Raw genomic sequence first — 27,727 nt, 5'->3', positions numbered from 1 at the left:
GGTCTTTTACTAAAATTTTAGTACAGAACATGGCAAATATCAACTAGACCTGGAATTTCCATGGGAAAAATATCCTAAGTTTAGACACAAATAAACAGGTTTTCAAAACATGACATTAGTCAAGTATGCCCAAACTCCTACCCTCGCTTATGGACAAAGGTCAATCACACAGTACAAATTAAATATACAGAACTATATATATATATATATATATATATATATATATATATATATATATATATATATATATATATATAATACAACATTTGACTTTGCAGCAAAGTGATGAAATTATTACTCTTAATTTGAAAAATACTGGTGAGTACATGTACATTATCAATTAAACCATGAAAGACAACATTGTATTGAAATCATATTCCAGACTTGTTTAAATGGAATAACATGCAATGCTGCACCTTGCTAATTCTGTCTAGGGGACAATGTATGTCTCCTCTATCCCCCCTATTGTGATCATACAATTGGAATTTGATACATTTAGGAGGACATTAGCTAACGTGTTCAAATGCTGGTTAATAAAGACATGGAAGTGGATCTTCACACTTTTTACAGTCTTTCCTTTTAATTTACTTGGAAATTATAAACAGTGTACCAAATTTGTGAGGGGTAGGGTGCGATCTTGTCCATTCTTTTACTTTACCATGAGAACTTGTCCCTAATTGGTATTTTAAACCTATCTAACAGTTATTAAACAATGCCTGGGAAGTTCTATATACATTATTGCTTTAGATTTAAAATTACAAGGACAAGAAATTAAATGTCTGGTATTTTTCAAAAATTTACATTTCATCCAAATACTAAAATACCTTTAACATGAAAGAGCACATCGCTTTTATTAAATTATGTTTTTCTGAGAATACTTACCCAAGCAACCTTATATTAGGAAGATCTACTACCTCTCGAATCCAGTAATTGTGGAAAGTCAAAATGTCTTGCCCATCTATATTCCACATAGATGAAGAGAAGCTTCTCTTCCCAGCTGTTCTCCTCACCTCCCCATACCACTCTAGATGACTACAGTTATTTACTAGTTTTTGATTAAGCTGATTTGAATTGAGCCTTTTGAGTACACATATTAATTCCACTTGGAAAACTGGTTGAGCAATTGTTACCTATTAATACAAAATCAGCTAATAGATCTGGTAAATCTTATCATGACCCATAACTGCTCAACCATGATGCCCCAATGGGTCTGAGATCATAGTAGTAGCCTTTGACAATAGATGGAGTTAATGATCAAGAACAAAAATAATTAGCCAATTATAGGACTGATGGACTCCGAAATGATGCTGCTGCTGTCACACTAGTCACAGAAATACTCTGTATGTCCCCTTATACACATTCAAAGTGGAAGGCTTTCTAGATCATGAGATTCTATCCATGACAGAAGGCTTAAATTCTTTTCTCTGCAAGGCTCTGCTGACATGAACCAGGTAAAAAGGCGTAGCCTTTCTGGGCAAGGATGAAATACATGTGACCATGGTTGTTTAAGCAGGTTATGTCTCAGAAGAATTTTCCTGGGAACATCCTATCATGATGTCAAGCAAATCATTCACCCTGGACTCATCCCACCTGAGAGGGAACATCAGAGTCATTATGGATTTCTGGCCAATCACTGTTTTAATTATTATCAGCACCAATCTAAAACAAACAGTTTTTGTTAAAATATTACTTACAGTCACCTTAGCACTTTCGGGCTGATCAAACAGCAGTTACAAGTTAATCATATGTTTACCACTTGTTTGGTTCAATTCTAGGCTAGACCTACCTCCCCATGTGGAGAGTAGAACTGCACTACATTGACCTCTTTGTCCTGGTCTAAAGCTCGCTGTGATCCAGCCACTGCCAGCACAGATCCCATGTGATTCCATGCAATTTGGGCCACCTGCATCCCTGTATCAATTAGGATTGGGTCTGAAAAGATGAGAAAAAACCAGTTCAATATGCAATACAACAAAAACTGATTGTGTCATGAAAGTAATCTAAATCTTGCATTTTTCTAAATATATTCATGCAAATTACACAACCATGATGGAAACTATTGCAAATATCAGCACTTTATTCTTCTATTTCCTCCCACATCCTGTCCATGGCCCTGGTTCAAAAACCTTCATTTGGGTCTTCATCCAGGATCTGAAAATTTCATTTTCATCTAATCACATTCATAAAACAAGATACTGTTTATGACTCTATGGTGTTAAACTAAGTAAAATAAAACAGCAAAAACTGACAAGAATACAATGTGAAAATTTAACAAAGAACTAAAGTATTGTGAAAAAATCCCAAATAGTCCTTAAAGTTCTATCACAAGTCCAAATTTAAGAAATTCCAACTGATATTCCAAATATATGCCAATATTGAATGTGTTGATGTGCCTTTAGTCTTGAGTATGCTAATGGCCTGAAGTGTGGTGATGTGCTGCTTATTCGGTGTCAACAACATAAACTTACTTTCATCTATCTCAGTCCTCATGATTTGGCATCATCCATTTTCAAAGCAGATTGCTAGACATGGACAGTTTGGTTCTATGTAACCATTAAGACCATTGTACCACTGCACACCAGATATCTTGGTGGACCCATTCACACCTGACAGGCAGTAGATCTGAACTTTGGACTGTTAATATTATAAATATACATTGTACTATATGCGATATACAAGTCAAAATACAATATGATATCAGGACTGTTAATATTATAAATATATATTGTACTATATGTGATATACAAGTCAAAATACAATATGATATCAGGACTGTTAATATTATCAATACACATTGTACTATATGTGATATACAAGTCAAAATACAATACGATATCAAGACTGTTAATATTATAAAAATACATTGTACTATATGTGATGTACAAGTCAAAATACAATATGATATCAGGAATGTTAATATTATAAATATACATTGTACTATGGTCTAAGGTTGACATTGCCCGGGGTTGGAGTGGGAGACAAGCGCCCCAATCCTCCAAAATGCCCCATACGGCTTGTGTCTCTAACTGCCTCTTTCAACTAAAATCCAGCTCCTGGCCTTCGCGAGTGGCTTAGATTTGAAGCCCGGCAGACCATGTTTTCTACTAACAGGAGAAGGGGTGAAGGCGGCCAACTGGCGCCTTAAAACCAGTTGCTTCGGGTAGATGGGACTCATAAACCTTGGATGGTAGCTCATCTAGGAGAAGGAAAACTCCGATTCCAAACCTCTGCTGCCTTGTTGCTATACCCACTCATGGGAATGGCTAAGGGAGTAAACCCCAACAGAAAATCCGGAGATGGAGTCCCTAAGGCGGTATGACATTGACTTCAACGTCATTTCGGCAACTCCTGAGATGCCGTTGGTGCCAAGCTGTATCGCCATTCGTCGTTCCCTTGGGCACACCAGCTGCATGGAGAGGGGGGATATGCTGCATGGCCAACAGCTGATTCTCCACACCACCCTGCCCACTCTTCATAGCTCCACTGGAGAGGACACTCCAGCGTTGTCGTACGGTGTCTGCACAACAATAGAAGTAGCAGTTTACGTATTCTAAGTCAAAGCTCAATTGGCGTAGAGCTTGGCGCCAGGGGTTACTTCTGATGGTGGGAGAGATCACCAGGTCTCACTGGACAGCTACCACCCACCTCAAGCTGGGTAGCCCCCAGTCAGTAAGGTGCTGCCCACCATGGCCTGCCTGCTTCACTGGGTGCATGGAGCTTAGAGAACCATCTCGACAAGTGGGCCACAAAACTCTGCACCAGGAAAGACTAAAAGAAGAAATAAGAAGACTCCAACTCTTCGTTTTGCAACCTAGAACATCAGGACCACGTGTCCTGGATTGACCGCTGACCTACAGCAGATCGATGATGCACAGAAGACTGTCGTCATTGACAGAGAACTCTCCCGACTGAACATCGACATTGCCTGCCCCCAGGAGACCTGACTGGCTGACAGCGGCACCATCAGGGAAGCCAATTACACATTCTTTTGGCAGGGGAAGCCCTTGGATGAACCTAGGCAGCATGGTGTAGGCTTTGCTGTCAAGAACATGCTAAACGCCTTCACTGAACCTCCATCATAATGTACTGAGAGAATCCCTGCCCTCCAGCTGTCAACATCCTTAGGTCCAGTCAACATCTTCAGTGTGTACGCCCCAACCCTCTGCTCCACCTACGACGAGAAAGACAAGTTTTATGAGGCTCTGGATCAGGCAATATCCAGTATCCCCAACAATGAAAGCCTTTACTTACTAGGAGACTTCAATGCTAGAGTGGGAGCTGACCATAAGGCCTGGTCCACCTGTCTCGGCTTTTACGGAAGGGGCAAGATCAACGAGAATGGTCAGCAACTGCTGATGATGTGCTGCTTGCACAGCCTATGTGTGACCAACACTTTCTTCAAATGCAAGGAGATTCACCAGGTGTCATGGAGACACCCACATTCACGCCACTGGCACCAGCTAGACCTCGTCATCACCAGGCATGCAGAACTGGCCAGTGTCCTCCTTATCCGCAGCTACCACAGTGCCGATTGTGACACGGACCATTCCCTCGTGGCCAGCAAGGTGCGAATATTACCCAAGAAGCTGCACCACGCCAAGAAGAAGGGTCACCCACGCATCAACACCTGCTGTGCAAGCAACCCAGAGAAAACACAGCAGTTCATCAGCAAACTGAAGGAAGCCCTCACCAAAGTGACACCTGATGACACCATTGACTCCAAGTGGTCCCATATCCGTGACTCTGTGTACAATATCAGCCATCACAGCTTACGGGAAGAGGGAACGAAAGAATGTCAACTGGTATGAGGCAAACTGGGAGGGGATCTAACCCATAACTGAGGCAAAGAGGAAAGCCCTCCTGGCATACAAGGCTGCACCTAGCCCCAGAACACTACAAGCCCTCAGGATTGCAAGGAACAATGCCCAGAAGTCCGCCTGCCGCTGTGCCAACACCTACTGGCTGAACCTTTGCAACAGTATACAGACAGCTGCTGACACCGGGGATACGAGAGGAATGTATGAGGGTATCAGAAAGGCGACAGACTCCCCCAACTACAAGACCGCCCCCCCCCCTCAAGTCCAAGACGGGCGAAGTCATCACAGACCAGGGGAAACAACTGCAGCGATGGGTTCAGCACTATCTCGAGCTATATGCAACCCAAAACAATGTCACTGGAACTGCCCTGGACGCCATTACAGACCTACCTGTCATGGAGGAGCTAGACACACAGCCCACCCTGGAAGAGCTTGGAAAAGCCATCGATTGCCTTGCTGTGGGAAGGCTCCTGGAAGCGACGGCATTCCACCTGAAGTCCTCAAGAGCAGAAAACCAGCACTGCTCCAGCCCCTACACACACTCCTCTGCCTTTGCTGGGAACAGGGATACATCCCACAGGACATGCGTGACGCCAACATCGTCACTTTGTACAAAAACAAAGGAGACCATAGCGACTGCAACAACTACCGGGGCATCTCTCTCCTCAGCATCGTCGGAAAGGCTTTTGCCTGTGTTGCCTTGGCACGCTTGCAGATCCTAGCCTCCCGCGTCTACCCAGAGTCCCAGTGTGGATTTCAAGCCGGAAGGTCAACTGTAGACATGATCTTCTCACTACCTCAGCTGCAGGAGAAGTGTCGCGAGCAGCAGATGCCCCTCTACATTGCCTTCATAGACCTGATGAAGGCGTTTGACATGCATAGCTGCCAACCTTCCAGGCTCACAATTAGTGAAAATAGGGATAAAAAGTCATGAATTTGGACACAAATTCGTGAAAAAATACCATGACAATAACTCCATCCACTCTGACTACTCCGACCATCAATACTACGCTATATCAAGTTCGCAAAATAAAAATAAAACACTACATATATGCAGAAATATTTATTTATTAAGACATGATATTGTGGCAGACTTGAACTTCCTCAACTGCTTGATCGTAAATTTGTTTTCTAAACGGTTCCGACTTCTTGCCTGCTGGTAGATCTTGGGGACTAAAATTGTTGACAAATTTTCTGCTGCTAAGGAGGTCCTAAAGTCTGTCTTTTTTTTTCCTCACTAAAGAAAATAATCTTTCGCTATCACTGTTGCTGTGAGGAATGCACAGGAGCTGCAGCATTTTTGGTTCTTCCATAGGAAAATTTGGAAGTGATTTTCAAGTCCGGGAACATATGTCAGAACAAATGTTTAGTATGGTCTCCAGCTGATAAAGGTAGATTGTGTTCGACACAAGAAAACTCACAAATAATGCTTAAGCGTTGGTAGCCTGCGGGTCTTCCGCCAATGGTTTAAAATATTCCAGAGCTGAAATCTGCGAATTCTTAATTTCCCCAACTTCTACGTGTTTTTTGCAACCGACATTCTTCCTCACATCGTCTCTGCGATGGCACACTGAGTGCAAAAAGCATGAATGAATATCAATGTTTAATGGCAGAATGCACGGCCAATTTTTGATATATTCCAAATTAAACTTCACTTTTTGAGTAATACATTTCTTTTTCCATGGTGGTGAAGACATTTTCAAAATCTTACATGCGATGCTGAATGGTAACTCGAATCAGTGTTTTGACGCATGCGCGGAGCAAATTTCCGGTTAGGCCCTAGTTTCTCTCAAAAGCACTTGTAAAACTACTCTTATACATACAGATTAAAATAGGCTAAAATGCTTGCGACCGGGCCAACTGTACTAATCGGCTGTAGATCTACTAATATCGTGACCAGCGGTACCGGACCGTTTCGGCAACTGCGAATATCACGACTAGTGCTTAACGGAAAATCGGTTATTTTATTAAAGATTTAAAATAATTGAGGATCAGAAAATTCGTGAATTTTTGTCTTACGGCGTGAATCCGTGAATCGCTAAAAAAGTCGTGAAATTCACACCAAATTCATGAGGGTTGGCAGCTATGGACATGGTTAGTCAGAGTGGACTCTTCAGACTCCTGCAGAAAATTGGCTGCCCCCCACGTCTGCTTGCTGTCATTATGTCGTTCCACGAGAACAAGCACAGCACAGTGTGCTTCAATGGCGCAATATCTGAAGCATTCCCAGTCATCAGTGGAGTCAAACAAGGCTGTGTCTTTGCGCCGATGCTCTTTGCCATCTTCTTCTCCATGCTTCTCCAGAACGCATTCAAGGACTGCAGCGAGGGAGTGTATATCCATACCAGGGCTGACGGCAAGCTATTCAACATCACCCGTCTCCGTGCTAAGACTAAAGTCACAGAGGTACTCATCCGTGAATTGCTTTTTGCCGACGATGCAGCCCTTGACATCACACACGGAAGATGGACTTCAGCAGCTGGTATGCTGCCTCTCCCATGCATGTAAGGAATTTGGACTGACCATCAGTTTGAAGAAAACGAATGTCATGGCACAGGACACAGACTCCCCTCCCTCTGTCTCCATCAATGGGTACAATTTGGAAGTTGTCGAGAACTTCACATAACTCGGGTCTAACATCTCCAGCTCACTCTCCATTGATTCTTAGGTGAGTGGCAGGATTGCCAAGGCAGCAGCAGTGATGGCTAGACTTAACCAGAGGGTCTGGAACAACAAAAACCTCGCAGAGAAGACCAAACTGTGTGTCTACCAAGCCTGCATGCTCAGCTCACTTCTCTACAGCAGCGAAACATGGACCACCTATGCAAGACACGAGAGGAAACTCAACAGCTTCCACCTGAGATGTCTGCGGCACATTCTGCATATCCAGTGGCAGGACAAAGTACCCAACACAGAGGTTCTAGAACGCGCCAACATGAACAGCATGTTCTCCATATTCAGCGAGAGGCGCCTTCGCTGGCTTGGCCATGTCAAGAGAATGGACCCAGGTCGCATTCCCAAGGACCTGTTACGTGGGGAGTTAGCAGAAGGTGCACGACGAACTGGACAACCACATCTGCGCTACAAAGATGTTTGCAAGAAGGATATGAAGACGGCAAACATCAATGTCAACGACTGGGAGAGCTGTGCAAACAACCATTCCAGCTGGCGTCTAGATGTCAGGCAGGGAGTTCAAAACACAGAGGAAGAGAGAAAAATAAAACAAGCTGAAAAGAGAGCTAAAAAGAAGGATAAGTAAAAGCGTACTTTGGAGCTACGCCATCGCCTCCCGTAGACGGACGGATGCCAAGAGAACATTGTATTATATGTGATATACAAGTCAAAATACAATCAGGACTGTTGATATTATAAATATATATATTGTACTATATGTGATATACAAGTCAAAATACAATATGTTATTAGGACTTTTAATATTATAAATATATATATTGTACTATATGTGATATACAAGTCAAAATACAATATGATATCATACAATATAATATGATAGGAGGGACTGATAGATGAATTAATTGATCTATTAATAATTGAATCAGCTAATAAACCAATCTATTTCTAGTTGTTCCACATTTATGAGAGCACCACTTCAACATTATAAAAGGTGACATGACAAAATGGTGTCCTCTTATGATGGAGACAAAATGATAATATTCTATTCTGCTGTCATACAAGGTAACCTCTGATCAGAGGTCAGCTTCTAACAGGCTTTTCAACATGGATACCATTGTCTTTTATTAAATAAACTGGAAATCTGCAACAAACAATCAAGCCTCGCTTCTTTCCCTGAGTTTTCAGATTTTAGCTAAAGATACGTATCCATCATGTTTGATGGCGACTCAGCATCATTTAAATATATTTAAAGCTCTTATGCCCAAATGCTTTCTGTTAATTCTAGTTAAATTCAGTTGAGCAGCTTTGAGTCATAAATCATTTTAATTGGTTTGGTCTTTGGCTGGATTTGATGGTGGACCTGCATAATTTCTGTTGAAACTGGTGTTCGGCAGTTTTGCAAAAAGTTGTTGAAAAGTTTTTTTTAAAGTAATGGTTGCAATATTTGATAGCAGATAAAGATCAATCATATACATTTAAAATCTCTCCCCTATAGATGATGCTTTCAATCAAATTTGGTCAAATTCTGCTTAGTGTTCTGAACTACAAATCAGAAAGGTTTTTCTAAATTTAGTAATGGTGGCCATATTGGATGGCACATTGGCATCATTTGTATGAGATGAAAAGTTATCATGCTAATTCCTTATATCAACTTTGGTAAAATTCTATCCAGTGGTTATGGAGAAGAAGCTATTTAAAGTTGTTTTCTATTTTTGTAACATAACGCTCTGTGCCAAGTTTGCATGAAGCTAATCTGGTGGATTCTGAGGAGATGAATGCTGGTTATGGTGGCTATATTTGAAGGCAGACGAGCATCATTAATAAAACAATTTAATGGTCTTCATGGTAGGACGCTTTGTCAAATTTAAGCTGTTCAGCGATATTTTTATAGATGAAGTTGTTAAAACTTTTTTCTATTTTCAGTAATGGCAGGCATATTTAAATAGCATTATTTATTTTAAAAAATTGAAAGTCCTTCAAACTAGGATGTTCTTTACCAAATTTAGTCAAATGTGGATCAGTGATTTTTATTTTGTTTGACGTTTAAAGAAGCAACAGCTGACTGATGCACAACCAAATCAGAGGAATACCATAAGCTTACTCTTCTTAATGGCCAGGTGAACAAAAAACCCAAGTACAATGATCAAAAGGAGTAATCTGTCCATGAATAGAACAACTCTTTTAGTCAATTTGTTTTCTCAAATAATATATATTCAGTGGCACACAACAGACCATACAAGTTTTATTATTTTTGTTATTATTATTGTGGAATGACTATAAAACCATTCTCAAACTTTTATGAGCTCATTCAAGCAGGATCCAATACATGAAAGAGTACCCTCATATGCTCATGCATTTTATATTAAAGAGTACCCTCAAAAAATTCATGTGTTTTATATTACATGACAGAGTACCAGCACAAACTCATCAATTTTATATTATATGATAGAGTGCCAGTACAAACGCATGTATTTTATATTACATGACAGTGCCAGCACAAACTCATTCATTTTATATTATATGACAGAGTGCCAGCACAAACGCATGATTTTATATTACATGACAGAGTGCCAGCACAAACTCATGCATTTTATATTCCATGACAGAGTGCCAGCACAAACTCATGCATTTTATATTAGATGACAGAGCACCAGCACAAACGCATGTATTTTTTATTACATGACAGAGTTCTAGCACAAACACATGTATATTTTATTATGTGACAGAGTGCCAGCACAAATGCATTTTATATTACATGACAAACTCATGCATTTTATATTCCATGACAGAGTGCCAGAACAATCTCGTGTGTTTCATATTATATGGCACCCGTGCCAGCAAAATATAATATATTTTTTATTATATGACAGAGTACCAGCATGAACTCATATTTTGTATTACATGACTTTGGGCCAGCACAAGCTCGTGTATTTTGTTAGATGACAGAGTGTCCTAACAAGCTCATGCATTACATGACAAAATGCCATCACAAACACATGAATTACATAACTGAGTACACTCAGAAAGTCATGCATTTTTATATTAAACGACCTTAATCCAAGTTATCTGCAATTACTCAGTAAATAACCCATCCCTATTTTCAGTTTGTTATTCACCCATAAGGTGCAGCATAACATGGAATACCAATTTATACAATCTCATTCTGAGCTTTATCTTAACCATTTGACAAAGCAGAACAAGTTATTATCAAAAGGCAATATTTTATAAAGCATTCTTAGAATAAATCCATACTTACAATGAAGCTGCCAAGGTTGTCATAGTTATGGACCTCTCCATTGGTCATACCAAACATGATGATCTTGCCATCTGGAGACCACTGCAATAGTACAGACAACAGTAATACTCATGACTCTAACAGCATATAATGATTAAACAGGAACTTGTCCTTCCCCATTAATTAAACTCTGAGTAACAGGAACTTGTCCCTCCCCATTAATTAGAGTAACAAATTTTACTCCAAACATGGAAAACTTACTCAAAATGTACCAGTGAAGCCTTGGTCAGAATTTTTGATAAGTAAGATTTGGAGATGAGTAAAGTTTTATAGTCTTAGGTATTTGTCCTTAAATTTTCAACAGAAACTAGAAATGTGTCCTGAAGATACAGATGCCCCTATCATCATGATATAATAAGTATCTAAGTTCAGGATCCATGGGCAGACTGGTGCCATAACTTGTCCAATTGTTATGAAAAAGAAAACAAAAAATGAAAACTAGAACTTGATATTTTTTATGTTAAACATCATATCAAATCTCAAGTGATAAAGTCCCTCAAAAATTAATCAGCATAAAAAACTTCAAAACATATAAGATATGGACAAACAGACATGTGTAATGGACAATGGCATGGGAATAAAAAGTACAAAATGAGCATAATCTATGTCTTCTTTATACTGTCTTGTAACAGTTTTGATTTTAATCCCAAGAGTCCTTCAAAGTCTCTAGATCCTTCAGAATCCAAGATGTCCCTCAAACTCCAAGAAGTACATCAAAGACTATAAAGCAGAACTAAACTTTATGAGGCAAGGGTAACTACTAAGTCAAATATGGGTCTTAACAAAGGTATTCATGATACTATCCAGCTAAAACTATGAAGTCTTTCTAAAGTTAATGAAAAATAAAATGTGACATATAAAGAAAACTAGAGATGAATGAAATAATATGGACATTACTAAATGCTTTCAAAAAGAATAGGGTAGAGGCAAAAAACAAAATGCTCCGCATTTGTCAAGTCTGCCTTTTATTTACCCAGATAAGTGTAAATCTGCCTATATTCAATCAAATGCATACTGCAGGGTCTGATAAAATCATGTAAGTCTCAGCTTGTAAAAAATGAGTAATTTTGAAAGATAATGCCAAAATAAAGATTTTTCATGTGAAGTTTTAGTTGTCCGGCAAATTTTTTCAATTCCTGAAGTCTGCTAAGTAAATGAGTTTCTCAATCATATGCTGGGGAATTTTTTAATTTAAAAATACAAAAACTAAAACTCCGCTTTGATAAACAAACAATATGCCCCTCAAGACAAGCTGTAGATACACAAGTGGTATAACCTGACAACACCATGAGCCCACCACCATCTGAAAAGTTTCTGCTCTGTCTCACTTCCCACTAATTTGGGCTAGCAACAACACAAATATTAACCAAGTAAGTCATATTTCTTGATCCCATTAACCCATTCATGGCCATATATGAGAAGGAAAGTGGAATGTGTAATAATATAATATTCTAAATATGCAGTTAATCAGACATAATAAATGAAATCAAAACTTAAAGCAAAAGGTATTGTACATATTGCTTTTGTATTCCCATCCAATGACCTGACACAGAAGTAACAACAGAATCCACAAGGTCACTATTCCAAGCACTGGAAATGGATATATAAGTGAAACAATTTTTTATTACCAAAAATGTGTCCCATTAAAATTCTGTACACAATGGCTCCACCCATAGGTAATGTACAGATGGAAAGTCAAAATTTGATGATAATACATGTCTATTCTAAAAATAACTGAATCAGGTAAGAGGGAATGGAAATATTAGTAATAAAAAACTTCACACAAAAGCCTTAACCAAATGTCTACACTATATATTCATAACCATGGGACTGGAGTGGTACTGAGAGTGAATGACATACTTGCAAACAATAACAAGGCCTTCTCAGTAAGGTAGTCAATTTATTTTCCAAAGTTGGACAAGTTTTCAATTAGGTGTAATAAAATGTCATGCACTGCTACTGTGACACTGGAAAACTTGCATATAAAAGTCCAGAAGTGTGATTCAAGTTTTGTACATTGACAGTAAACATTGTGTTCAACTCAAGTTTACTAAAGTTTACTTGAACCTTAATTACCTCTGGGAGAGTTAAAAAAAACTGCAATTCTAAATCCTACAGCTTAATGGCTTCTTGATATCTTTCAATCTGAGTTAATTCTTTAAAAAAAAATCATGTGGACCATGGTGATGGAATCGTCTTTCATGCCACGTGACATACTCAAATCAACACATTGTCCACTAAACCCAATTGTTGCCCCTCCTAAATTTTGCCCCAAGAATCTAAATATTCCATTTCATTATTCTGTACAAGTAAAGCTTTATAAGAGGTATAATGTCCCTTTCATCTTGACATGCCACTTGCTGGATGCCATTTAAAAAAAAATAAGCCAAGGCTTTATCATGTAGAAGCTTTGCATCACAAAGTTTGCAGATTAAAGTGTCAGAGGTATGCTGATCAAGTTAGTTGGGTTCCCTGACCAATTGAACAGAATCTAATATAAAACCTGGATATGAATCAAATATGTACCAGCCATTATCTGGATTATACTGCAAAAAATCACATTTCCATAATTTGTGCTCATACTCCTTAAAGTCCATAATTTACAGGTCATTTCTGCAAAACTTTATTGAAAATCATAAGGGTTGGCTGGTCAGGGTTGTGTATGTAATGTAATTACAATATAATTTTAATAATAATAATAATGAGGACTTTGTATCGTGCCTAATCTTTAGAAGCTCTAAGCACTTTACAACTTTAGAAAACACCTATAACATAAGAAACATAACAATATTATTACAAAAACAAACAACATAAAATTAGAAAAACATTTTTTTTTAAATAATTTAAAAAAACATGCCGAGAATATTTCAGGTAGGAAACATTATTAGGTCTTTAAGTTTGTTCTTGCTATCGAAATGAGCGAGTTTTGAGAGCCCTCTTGAATGTGGTAAATGTGTCTTTGTGTCTAAGTTCAGTGGGCAATTCATTCCACGTTGCTGGGCCCTGGTAATTAGGTATGGTGACATGGAAATTTTATGTTATAAAAACTATTGACAATATATACACTAAAAGTTTGTCCCCATTAGAACTATTGATCCCACTGCACCACCAAAATACAGAAACCAGGGGCAATAGTGAAACTGAGAGAAGGGGTCTGTTTGATGTTATATTGAGAACCCAGGAATGAGATCGGAACTCATAGAATGGGAGCATGTGATGTTATATTCAGAAATGAGAGGTAAGAATGGAACTCAGCGAAAGGGTGTATGTGATGTTATATATTCCAAACATGAATTCAACTGGTAAGGGCTGTTCCATTTAAACATATGTGGCACCCAGGGTATATATGCCAGGGTACTTTGATTTCACAGAGTTCATCTTAAAATGATAAGAAAATTATAAATTGTACCTATGGGTGTGTACCCTACCCAACTTTAAAAGTGTCTTCCCTGTGTCCCATGTATGTTTTTAATGGAACAGCCCTAATGGGGTCGCTGGAATAAAAGTTATAAAAATAACTTCAACTCAAATGAGTCTCATTTACAGTTCTTGACCCCATTATCCGACTAAGAGGCAGAACTATGGGGCTTAGGTGGTACTGACAGAAAAATATATGTGATAACATTACAAATAAGAATTGAATTGGGTCAAGTGCTACCAAGTTTCAAAAAATTTCTAAAGATGTTCACTGAAACACACACCATCATACAAACAATGCAAAACAAAGATCAGGCATAAAAATAAAGAGTCTTAAAGACTACAATTTTGTAAGAAGATATACAATTGGCATTAATAAAATTCATCTATCTAGAATCACTTTAAAATATACTTCATTTTCATGAGTTACTGTATTTGGTGAGAATGACAGGATTAAATACCTCAACATGAGCCAGCTGTATGCCTCTCAACTCTTTTCCCCAGATTCTGTTACCATCCACCGAACCCACAATTACAGCACCTTGAATAGGCACAAGAATACATCAAATTCTTAGATCATCAGAATCTCATGTCTGCTCTATTACAAATCTCACTTCATTACACAATGTGCATATATAATGAAAAGGGGTTGAAATATTTTAAAAATTCCAACAACTTAATCTGGCATATAGTACTATGTTTTTTTTAACTCACCCAGAATACACCCTTACGCTACCAGCTATCATAAATTACTCTAACAGCTATGATAAATATACAAATGTTGACAATGCTAACAACATAAATTCAGTCATGTGAAAGAATGGTTTCCAGAACTTATTCATTATCCTTCTAGCACCAGTTATAAGTAATTACAAACAGACCAGTCTGCTCTCACTCTGGTAAGTGTTTAATAGTGCTGAAGGCTGAGAGCAAAGCACCTATACAAATGTCAACTAAACATTGATTGATTTATTGTTAATTTTTACGGCACACCGGCACTGTAAAGCTATATAGTGCCACAAAGGAGTTATCTGATCAAAACAAATGAAAAATAAATAAAATAAAAGTATGAACTTTCAATAGCACATCATTTCTATTAAAGAGAAATAATGGTCTGCATTAAATCAGCACATGCCTGATTTGACAAGCAATTAGAAAATTCACTCAACTGCTGAAATTTTATGTTGGGTTAGTGAATTTCCAATGCCTGCACAATGTTAGGTCAAAATAAATCATTAAACTTGCTCCACAGCAAAATATGCATGCCATCTTATGCAACTAGTGATGCATCATGAAGAATATGTTATTTCATTAATTTCTCATTAGTATTTAGTAAGACCCTTCATATACAGGTAGCTCTTGAACTAGCTGTATTAAAGGTACATAGATGCATGTAATTAAGCAGCAAAATACTCTCCAATTAGGGATGCATAAAGATGTAATTAAGCAGCAAAATACCCTGCAATTAGGGATGTATAAAGATGTAATTAAGCAGCAAAATACTCTCTAATTAGGGATGCATAAAGATGTAATTAAGTAGCAAAATACCCTGCAATTAAGGATGTACAAAGATGTAATTAAGCAGCATAATACTCTCTAATTAGGGATGCATAAAGATGTAATTAAGTAGCAAAATACCCTGCAATTAAGGATGTATAAAGATGTAATTAGGCAGCAAAATACTCTGCAATTAAGGATGTATAAAGATGTAATTAAGTAGCAAAATACCCTGCAATTAAGGATGTATAAAGATGTAATCAAATAGCAAATAGCTCTGTAAATAAGGATCATATAAATTTAATGGTTAATCACATCTTCAATTATGTCTAGAATTCTATGAGATTCACAAAGAAGTTTACATGAGGTCAAGTCAAATTTCTGGCTTTAGATGACAAAACTCAAATATTTTATTTTGCAACAGATGTGTTTAGGGCATTTTTTAATAAAGAAAATATAAATGTTGATTATTTCATCTAACAACAGGACATTGATCAGATTTTGTATACCCCGATTGACCTATTTTAGAATGGTAATTTTTTGTTAAGGTTACAATCAAATGCAATAATAACTTATCCACCAACATCTTGTGTTCAAATGCAGGAAATAATTTAATATTTTAAACAAATATGAGAATTTCAAATTATTTTAAAGCATTTTAACATTAGACCAGTTAGAACATCTGCAATAGGCAAGTACATTCCAAATTCAGTAAACTTCTCTCAAAATTGTTAATCCTGCTTGGGCTCTTTGCAAAATCAAAAGATTTGAGTTACAAAGCAATACTAATGATAACTTGTTGTCATCCTACTCCTGAGACAACATACTGGAATTAAACTTTAAAATAAAACTGCCAAAACATTACCAATTTTGAAACTTTTCTTAAGTGAACAATAGGCCCAAGTGGGCCTGAAATCACTCACCAGGCTGACATATGCCTAAGGCCAAATACATGAGTAGTTGGCCAGGAAAAATCTAGATCAGCAGGATGCTTACTGTAGACATTTCTTCTGATGCTGTTGATTGCATATGCATTAAAAACAACTGCTTCAAGATTTATCTGTTTTCAGTATATTTGAAGGCACATCATTATTGTTTGCCCAATACTGAAAGGCCATAATGCCAGAATAATTTCTGCCAAAATGTGTTAAAATCTGTCTAATAATATCACACTATGTGTGCAGGGGAAAGATATTAAAGAAAAATATAAAAAAAAAAGAGTGAGAAAGATTTTTTAAGACAACATGGACATTTATATTTCTTGGAATTTTTAAGGTATAATACTGCTAGAAATAAAAACAAAGATGATGCAACAAATGCAGTTATATTTCTCAACATCATGAGATTCTCTGACTATGAAGTAAATACAATGCCACAAAAAGAAACTGCTACATAGTTCAAAATTTTGATTATGCTTGTTTTTAAGTACCACTAAAACCTTGCTTCATCATAATATTCTGAACATAAGTTTCTTTACAATACGCACACAATCCAATTTTCTTTGCAGAGAAAGCATGTGCTGATAAATAAATTTTGAGTTTAAACTTGCTAAAATACACTTATGTTCTGCAATTTCAAATATACAAGCCTATATTCTATGGTTAATTTCTGCAAGAAATAGAAATCTATAAATAAAATTACTGTCAAAACTTCAACATAAAATTTTCACATATAATCTAAATGGTAACCATGATAAAACCATTGCACTGCCTTCAACAGAAATGTATTACCTACCACAGAAAAGAAAGGGAGATCTACCATATAAATGAAAAGTGATATCTACCATGGAACAAAGATTTGTTAAAACTATGACTTTTTATTAAAAAAACCATATAAACATTGATCATTTCATTTTTCTGTAATATTCTAAGTCATCCAGTAAAAGTGAATAATGATGCCTGCAAATATCTACTGCTAATAACTGGTAACACTTTATGATCTGAGGGTTCCAATAGTAACAGACCATGATGCTTGTCTATATACACTAGTTTACATGGAATGACTAGACTTGTAAAAAAAATAGTAAAAGTCCAATGCAAATACAAATACCCAAAATAAGGTATATCTTGACATACAAAATAACCATAATACAAAAACAGTCTGACATACAAATATTTAATATACATGTATCCTGACATACAAATACACATAATAAGGCATATACTCACATACAAATGCAAATAATAACATATATCTTGACATACAAAATATCCAAAATAGTCTATCTTGACAAACAAATTACATAACATGGAATACCTTAATATACAAAATACCCATAACATGGAATACCTTGACATACAAAATACCCATAACATGGAATATCTTGACATACAAAATACCCATAATAGGTATATCTTGATATAAAAAATACCCATAATAGGTATACCTTGACATATAAAAAACCCATAACATGGAATATCTTGACATACAAAATACTCATAATAGGTATATCTTGATATAAAAAATACCCATAATAGATATACCTTGACATATAAAAAACCCATAACATGGAATACCTTGACATACAAAATACCCATAACATAGAATACCTTGACAAACAAAATACTCATAATATGGAATACGTTCACATACAAAATACCCATAACATGGAAATCCTTGACATACAAAATAACCATAATAGATATATCTTGACATACAAAATACCCATAACATGGAATATCTTGACATACAAAATACCCATAACATAGAATTATCTTGACATACAAAATACCCATAACATGTTTATCTTGACATACAAAATATCCAAAATAAAGTCTATCATGACATACAAATTACCCATAGTATGCTATATCTTGACATACAAAATACCCATAACATGGAATACCTTGACATACAAAATACCCATAATAGGTATATCTTGACATACAAAATACCCATAACATAGAATTTAATTGACATACAAAATACCCATAATAGGTGTACCTTGACATACAAAATACCCATAATAGGTATACCTTGAAAAAAGATGTGGGGCCCCGAGCGGCCGAGTGGTCTAAAGCGCTCTCCGTTACGGATCACTGCCATCTCACCTCTGTCTGCATGGGTTCAAGTCTTGGATTCGGCCAATGTGGATATGTGAGAAAGCTTGCCAGTAGCTTCTCGAGGGTCGGTGGTTCTTTCCGGGGATTTCCCGGGTTCTTCCTCCACCATTAATACTGGCCGCCATGTATAGCATATCGTATGCTGAAAAATGGCGTTAAACCCTACAACAACAACAACAAAAGATGCCCTACTATCCTTACCATCTTCATACACAATGCAGATCTTCTGTCCTTCAGCATTCCATGCCATACTGCACACAACAGACTTGTTCCTATTGTTAATCATCTCTTCATACCATGAGCCTAAAAAAAAAAAAAGGATAAATCTGAACATTCTGCCAGAATTCATTCCAGCATGTATAAAATTGATAAAAGTCTTTAGACCAATTTCAAAAACTGAAAACTCATAGAAAACAAAACTATGCATAAAGAAAAATATGAAATTGGCAATCTGTTATAATATATTAAAGGTCATAACCTCATTATCCATGGCCCTAACCTGGGTCATAGTCCAGGTGTCACACCCCATTATGCATGGCCCTAACCAGGATCATGGTCCAAGTGTCACAACCCCATTATGCATGGCCACAACCAGGATCACGGTCCAAGTGTCACAACCCCATTATCCATGGCCACAACCAGGATCATGGTTCAAGTGTCACACCCCATTATGCATGGCCACAACCAGGATCACGGTCCAAGTGTCACAACCCCATTATCCATGGCCACAACCAGGATCATGGTTCAAGTGTCACACCCCATTATGCATGGCCACAACCAGGATCATGGTCCAAGTGTCACACCCCATTATGTATGGCCCCAACCGGGATCATGGTCCAAGTGTCACACCCCATTAGGTATGGCCCCAACCAGGATCATGGTCCAAGTGTCACACCCCATTATGCATGGCCACAACCAGGATCATGGTCCAAGTGTCACACCCCATTATGTATGGCCCCAACCAGGATCATGGTCCAAGTGTCACACCCCATTATGTATGGCCCCAACCAGGATCATGGTCCAAGTGTCACACCCCATTATGCATGGCCCCAACCAGGATCATGGTTCAAGTGTCACACCCCATTATGCATGGCCACAACCAGGATCATGGTCCAAGTGTCACACCCCATTATGCATGGCCCCAACCAGGATCATGGTCCAAGTGTCACAACCCCATTATCCATGGCCACAACCAGGATCATGGTCCAAGTGTCACAACCCCATTATGCATGGCCTCAACCAGGATCATGGTACAAGTGGTATAACCTCATTATCCAAGGCACCAACCAGGATCATGGTCCAAGTGTCACAACCCCATTATGCATGGCCTCAACCAGGATCATGGTCCAAGTGGTATAACCTCATTATCCAAGGCTCCAGCCAGAGTCATGGTCCAGGTGTCACAACCCCATTATGCATGGCCCCAACCAGGATCATGATCCAAGTGGTATAACCTCATTATCCAAGGCACCAACCAGAGTCATGGTCCAAGTGTCACAACCCCATTATCCAAGACCCCAACCAGGATCATGGTTCAATTGGTATAACCCCATTCATCCATGGCACCAACCAGGATCATGCTCCAAGTGGTAAAAACCCATTATCCATGGCCCCATTCATGGCCATGGTCCAAGTGGCATATCTTCATTAATCATGGCCCCAGCCAGGGCCATGGTCCAAGTGTCACAACCCCATTATCCGTGGCATCAACCGAGGATATTGTCCCCAAGGCATAACCCTTTTGCATAATACCCCAAAGTCCATTAACTATGACCCCAACCAAAGACATAATCTAAGTGTCTCAAATGAATTATCTATGGCCCTAACTTGGGATATGGTCAGAGAGTGGACTGCCATGGAAAGAAATGGGTGTATCTTATCTTGTTAAATATTCAAAATGGTGTGTAAATTGGGCAACGGTAAACATGCATTAAAAACAAGTATTTTTTCCAGCGGCCTCATCCAAGAACATAACTCAAAATTCAAGTAGTGGAGTGGTGCAATCTGAGCAGTAAACATGTGATGTCATACTGAAAATATGCATTGAAGTCTTTATCCCAAAGTCCCATGCAGTAATGGTGGAACAGGGAGAAAGAAATGTACGGTATCATTTCACATTCCAACTATTATGTGAACTGAGCCAGGAATTACTTCAATATCAATGGAAGAATTTACAAAGGTGTTGTACTTCTTAACCCCATGGCCCCATCCAAGGAAATAATCCATGGGACAATACAGTATGGGGGATAACACAGGGGACAATAAAATATTGGGAATAACACATGATACAGTACTGGAGAAAATAAAATCTGGGATTATGTTATACTCCAGATTTGTAGTGAATTCAGACAGGGATAAATTAAACACACGGTGGAACCAAAGTTTTATTCCAGAATGCTCCTTCATACTGACCCCATGGTCCACCCATGGACTTTTTCCTATGGTAGGAGTATTTTAAATCCATAAGGTCAGTATGTGATGATGTTGTATTTCATATGTAAAGAGAGCTTGTCATGGAAATATATGTGAGCCAAAATTGTGACCCACTTATAAGGTTTGACCCCAATGTGACCCAGAGGCATGAGTGATACTGAAAAAAAGGGAGAGTAATATGATATCTGATTCTGAACCTGAAGGGTTTACTGATATACCAATACAGGGAAGAATAAAAACTTTAACCAACAACTTTGACCAAAATGTGTCTCCAAATGTACAGCACGACTACAGCCAAAATGTATTTCCTTTACACGTGTAATTCTTGACCCTATGACCCCACTCAGGGGCATGAATGGTACTGAGAGAAGAAAGGATATTTGGTAATATTATATTCAAAAAGATAAAATTAGTCATATAATGTATTACTTTGGTCATCAGTGCTTGCAAAACTTTAACTAAAACTGATTACAGACTGACCCATACCCAGACAACTCAGACGGTCCACAAACCCACAGACAGACACTCAGACTGTCCAAAAACCCACACACAGACAACTTGGACTGTCCACAAACCCACACACAGACAATCAGACTGTCCACAAACTCACCAAAACAAAGACAACTTAGACTATCCACAAACATACACAAACACAGACAATTCAGACTGCCACAACTATACCCACACACCGACTTACTGTCTACAAATGCACACACACAGACAACTCAGACTGTCCAGACTCAACCACACAGGCAACTCAGTCTGTCCACAAACATACCCATAGGCAGAAAACTCACTGTCCAGACAAAAAAAAACCAATGAAAAGCCAAACATTACACAAACACATCCACACACAGAGACAACTCAGTTCTTACAAACTCTCTGAGCAAAATGTCCCCCCAGTAATAATTCCTGATGCTGTCTCGTGGGAATAAATAGTACGCGATTCTTATACATGTACCTGATTCAAAAATAATCTTAATAGTTTTAAGATTAATATTATCAATGTTATAAATAATATGAAAGCAGTGAAGGCAATTGATGAAAAGATGCATGGGGCATTATGTAATGAACAATATGAAAGTAATGAAGGCATATGATCAAAGGATACATTGGATTTCATGGGACTATTTCTTTTATTGCTCACTTCATTGTCCACATCTCCTGCAGTATACACCACCATTTTCACAATAATCAAAAATTATTATTAGTCAAACCATAACTGTGTTTATGGGATTTGTAAGCCCCACCAAAGTGCCTGAAATGACCTAAACACAAAACTTAACCAATGTGTCATGGATGGACAGACAGACAGCCAGGGTAAACACTATATATGCCCTAACTGTAATACCTTTATATAACATCCATACAATTATGAGACCATGCTGGTCACTAGTGGTCAATTTCTGGTACTGTCCATTCCAAGTGACCACTTGCACAGCCCCTATAAAATTATAAAGAACAAAGAGTAAAAAAATGTATTGCTCTCCAGATAGAGCAAGACTGAATACAGAATACATATATATCAATTACCACAATACCTATATATAAAATACTACAATACATATATATCAATTACAACAATACATATATATCAATTGCAATGTTGTTTACAGTGAATAACAATGCATAGGCCTGCATGTTGAGCCCATGATTGAAGTACTCATGCAAAGTGTGTGAATTCTGACCCCAAGATCAAATGGTTGAACTAACATGTTTATCAATAAATTGTCTTAGATTCTCAATGCTTCACACCAAGTAAAACCATATTTCATCAAGGGCTATAGGAAATACAAACAAATGAAAACACTTTGACCAAAACCTGAACCAATTTTCCTTTCACTGTGACCGTGACCTGAAGGTCAAAGGGGCAAGTAAGTATGTGGCAGAAATTAATTGTTTCAGCATCATTATGATTTGTGATAAGTATAATGTGAATCTATCAAGGGGTTTAGGAAACAGATACAAATAAAAAACCTTAACTGTTGACAGCAACAATGACATTGCTACCAGTGGCAGAAAAGCAACTGCAACATCTCTCTTTCCCACTAAAGACAGGAACCATTGTCATTTCTATCCATTTATGATTTTGAGATTGAGATTTTTCCTAAGAAATAAAATCCTTAAAATGTCTCTCTACTTCAGTATCTTAAATTCCTACCAATTCTGGATTTTCAGTTTGTGACTGAGAAAAGATAAAGCACAACCAATATCTTCTGAAACTTATAGAATCTATGAGTTCAAGCTAAAATTAACACTTGCTACATTTGGCAAAAATATGATAACAAAGAATATACATAGAATACTGCTGAAATTATAGAATTCTCAAGATTTTTTTCTCAGCCTTTGTTTCTCTCTATTTAAATAATTTCAGTGATGTTTACTTCCATTTACATCAAATCTTATGTTTTTAGATTTTGAGTTTGGGATTGACATTTATGCTTCAATCCTTCAAATAAAATGGAACCTTGAGTAAATATGGTTATTTAAATTGGATACATTACTTATCATTTTTAATTTTCTCCAGCTTGGTATAAGTATAGGGTCTAATTTAAACACCTGTTAATTACTTCAATTAAAAATAAATTATAAAGTTCATACCACTATGACCCTCCAACGTCTGATTCATAGAAAGATTACTTGGAGCTGCTAATCCTTTGGCTTTAACATCTTTGCCTGAAAATTGGAGTATAGATATGGCATGACAAGGAATTGAAATAATAAAAAAATCATTAGAATTATCATAGAATAAAACAAAATCTTGTTCTGGAGCCTTGAGGCTACCAGAATGCCAAGTCGAGACCACCTGATCTTGAATCCATGTAACCCATTGTTATGAAAATACTTTACTCGGGATAATTTATTTTGATGATTCCTAACAAGGAATAAATAAAACATCATCAGAAGAATGGCTCATTGCCCTGACCAAAAAGTTATTACAAATGTAAATTTAATATATTTTGCTTCAAATGACTTTGTCCTTTAATGATTTTACCAGATGCTGTTGTGCACAAACCAACCCAAACTTGCATAAACAAAGTCAAAATCACAACTCCAATCACCCTGAGTCTTGAATTTTAGACCTTCCTTGTATGGACAATTCTCCATGCTATTCAGCTGGATTCTTTATTTGATCAGCAAGTTAGTTTTATGGGAACTTTTAACACACTATTGACAATATATACCATGCTGAGAAAATGGAAGCTAAGTACATTTCCTATGGACACAACAAATCAGCCAATCCAGGAGGTTATCAAAAATAGAAGAACTTTGCACGTGATGTGATATGATGGATATTGTGGGTTTATTCCACAATTATTTGTACAATGTATCCTAAATCTTGATCCAGGGGGCATGATTTCCTATCTATTATAGCTGAGGGGAAAATGTAAAACACCCTCGATGCAAATCCTTATTCAAGCACAAGTAAATAACTAACATCCATTTTGTACATCACTTGTCAATGTTCTTGTCAGCAATGACCAATATGAATTATATATATATATATATATATATATATATATATATATATGGGATATATATATATGGGGCCCCAAGTGGCCAAGTGGTCTAAAGCGCTTTTCGTTACGGATCACTGCCATCTCACCTGTCTGCGTGGGTTCGAGTCTCGGATTCAGCTAATGTGGGTATGCGAGAAAGCTTGCCAGTAGCTTCTCGTGGGTCGGTGGTTCTTTCCGGGATTTTCCTGGGTTATTCCTCCACCATTAATACTGGCTGCCATGTATAGCCTATTGTGTGCAGAAAAATGGCATTAAACCCTACAACAACAACAACAATCATCCTATCTTATTTAAATCTTTTCATTGATTTTCCTAGATCTAAGTTCAGTATATAAGCGAATGAATTCAAAATCAAATTTACAGACTTCTTCAGTATATAAGCGACTGAATTCAAAATCAAATTTACAGAGTTCTTATGCAGTTTGTTTTATGTAACTCATGTGCTTAAATCTTCCAAACAATAACCAGTCTGAAACTCTAGATTTAGGACTTAAAAATACTAACCAGTCTGAGACTCTAGCTTTAGGATTTTAAGAAGTCCATCTTCTCCACCACATGCTACATATATTTATAATACTAACCAGTCTGTGAATCTAGCTTTAGGACTTTAAGAAGTCCATCTTCTCCACCACATGCTATATATCCTTGGTCCTTATTCCAGGATACACATCGCAGCTTAGTATTGTTAGGAATTGCAATCTGAAAAGATATGTAAACATTGTAGAATAAACATTGTTTAAATTGTTCAAGCAAGTGACTCTGACTATTGAAGCTGTTCACATATCTTTGTGAACTTGTGTCAAAGGGTTCCAGCTGCAGCATAGGAAAATGGCATACATTTTGGCAAGCATTTAAAACAGGACCTTTTGCAGTAGTTCAGGCACCATAATTGGGCAAATCAAAAGCTCAAGACCAGTTAGGCAAGTTCTGGAATGTCCACCAATAGAAAGATAGAACAGTCCTGTATCTTAAAACTTCAATGTAAAATATCATAATATGGAACAAGTCTACAAGATCAATCACACAGTTTGGTCTGGATTCTGAACAGCAAAACCAACCCACAACCTGAGGTTCAGAATAATTCTGGAAAGCAGTGATACAGTCTGATCCAGATTATGAAGAGTACTATCAAACCCAGAGGTTAAGAATAATCGTGGATTAAAGTTGCACAATCTGATTCTGATTCCAAACACTGATACCAAACCCAGAGATAAAGAATAATAATGGGTAAATTCAGGCAATATGATCCAGATACTGAACAATGCCACCAAACAAAGAGCTTAAAAATAATACTGGATTGAGGTCACAGAACCTGTTCCAGATTTCGAACAGTACTACCAAATCCACTTTTCCATTTTAAAATCAGAGAAGTTACAACAATTAATGTGGGACAGCACTGCAGTGAATCTCTGCCAATCAGAAAGTCTGTGTTCTCAAACTGTTTCTGTTTTCAATTGTTATCAGTTGATAATTCAATGACATTCATGTGTTTATTGTTCCAAAATAAAGCTATAAATTATAGAATAAATCTCTACAGTTGGTTTTGGTAGGAGATTAAATCCTCAAAAGGATGAAATTAAAGGGTATACCAAATGCTACCAACTGGTTAAAGCATTCTTTTCAAAGGTATATCTAACGAAAAAGTAAACAAACAGAGCCAGCCTTTCAATGAATTAAAGCATATTTCATCTAATGACTTTAAAGTTTGCAGGAGAGAAAATGAAGAAATATAAAGGCTAGTAAAATTAAGAAATATTTTACATGTCAATTATGGCCATTATAAATAATGATCATTATTACTTTTTGCAAGATTCAAAATGTGTGCCAAAACCTAACCATACATTCAATTTCTTGTCAAAGCATTACTGCCATATGTATTTTGTGCTAAATAAGATCATATCAAGGATTTTCCTCCTTCAAATGCTTAGGATGGAAAATAAATGCAACATAGGATTTTTGGTAACTTTATTAGTAAACTAGTCTCATAATTTCCTAATTTTACAATATTAATAATATTAATAATAATGTATTAAGGGCATTTTAAACAAGTAATCATTACCAAAAGACACCTTTTCTCGTTGTGAATAGTTGTTCTTGTTCTTAATGATAATGGGGTAGCCACATACATGTTGCTATATGACCTCTGATGTCACTGACTTGTTGGTTACAAGAGTTGTGTAGTCACGTGACTGGGGATGCAAATGGCCAGATCCAAGTAAAATTTGTACTTTCGTCTCATCTGTCAGCGGATTCAAGACATGACAAATGCTATACTCACGATTTTTTAGAAAATAAATCATATTCTTATCGATTTCATGCAGGTATATCTTGATGAAAGGTTGTTCAGGTTTGCTGGGCCGGCTAGCAAGCAGCTACCCCATTCCAACACCAAATGGTGTCGGTGAATTCCGTTTCGATTGGGAATTGACTCTGACCCTACACCCCAACATAAATATCAAAATATCAAAAATGGAGTGACAAGGGTCAGAGGAAACTCGGACTATCTGCTTGTTAACCTGACTTTTATTGACCTCTGGCGACAATGAGATTAGATACTGTAAACGGATTTTAAAAAATTACTGTTTTATCAATTTTTCATATCATTGATTTTTAAAATCGAAAAGGGAATTACGAACAAACTGGACGGTATGCGAATACTATATAGTATCCCTAAGGCATGCGAATACTATAGTATCCTTAAAGCATATAATACACCTAAAGTTTCCCTCATTTTCATAAAATTTTCAACAATAATGTGTTTAATATTTTGCCGGAATAAACAGTACGAAGTGACGCGAATATGGTGCAGGTGCGAAGAAAATATAGGTCTATTCCTGACGGATGCTGAGAAAGCTTCATTGGCAACCAGTGAACCGTTATAGATACATTCAATAGATGCAACACTTTTGTTTTATAACCTTTTTGCTTAAATAGACAAACATGTTGTCTGTTGTAATGCTTCTATGTTTCTTCAGAATTTGACCATCAACGCGGCTTAATTGGACGCTATTTGTATTCTTTCCTATTGGATTCACCGCTGTCCAAGGAATG

At 37.1% G+C, this 27,727-nt stretch overlaps 1 protein-coding gene across 1 annotated transcript; it reads right to left on the bottom strand.

The window, feature by feature from the left end:
* Positions 1–1,795: 1,795 nt before the first annotated feature.
* On the bottom strand, positions 1,796–27,727 carry LOC149783647 (WD repeat-containing protein 35-like). The gene is made up of 9 exons (XM_089931891.1): positions 27,595–27,727; positions 25,258–25,375; positions 23,757–23,831; positions 22,507–22,599; positions 18,924–19,025; positions 14,625–14,704; positions 10,708–10,788; positions 2,469–2,634; positions 1,796–1,932 (listed from the first exon to the last, which is right to left on the bottom strand). Exons 1-8 carry the CDS (start codon positions 27,616–27,618, stop codon positions 2,500–2,502), a joined length of 708 nt encoding a protein of 235 aa, XP_089788017.1. The 5' UTR covers positions 27,619–27,727; the 3' UTR covers positions 1,796–1,932; positions 2,469–2,499.

Source organism: Sinohyriopsis cumingii, chromosome 14, assembly GCF_028554795.1.
Source record: "Sinohyriopsis cumingii isolate HCF-2022 chromosome 14, ASM2855479v2, whole genome shotgun sequence".
Taxonomy (NCBI): Eukaryota; Metazoa; Mollusca; class Bivalvia; order Unionida; family Unionidae; genus Sinohyriopsis; species Sinohyriopsis cumingii.
Note: the sequence above shows the minus strand (reverse complement) of the source record. Positions and strands in the feature narration are given on the sequence as shown.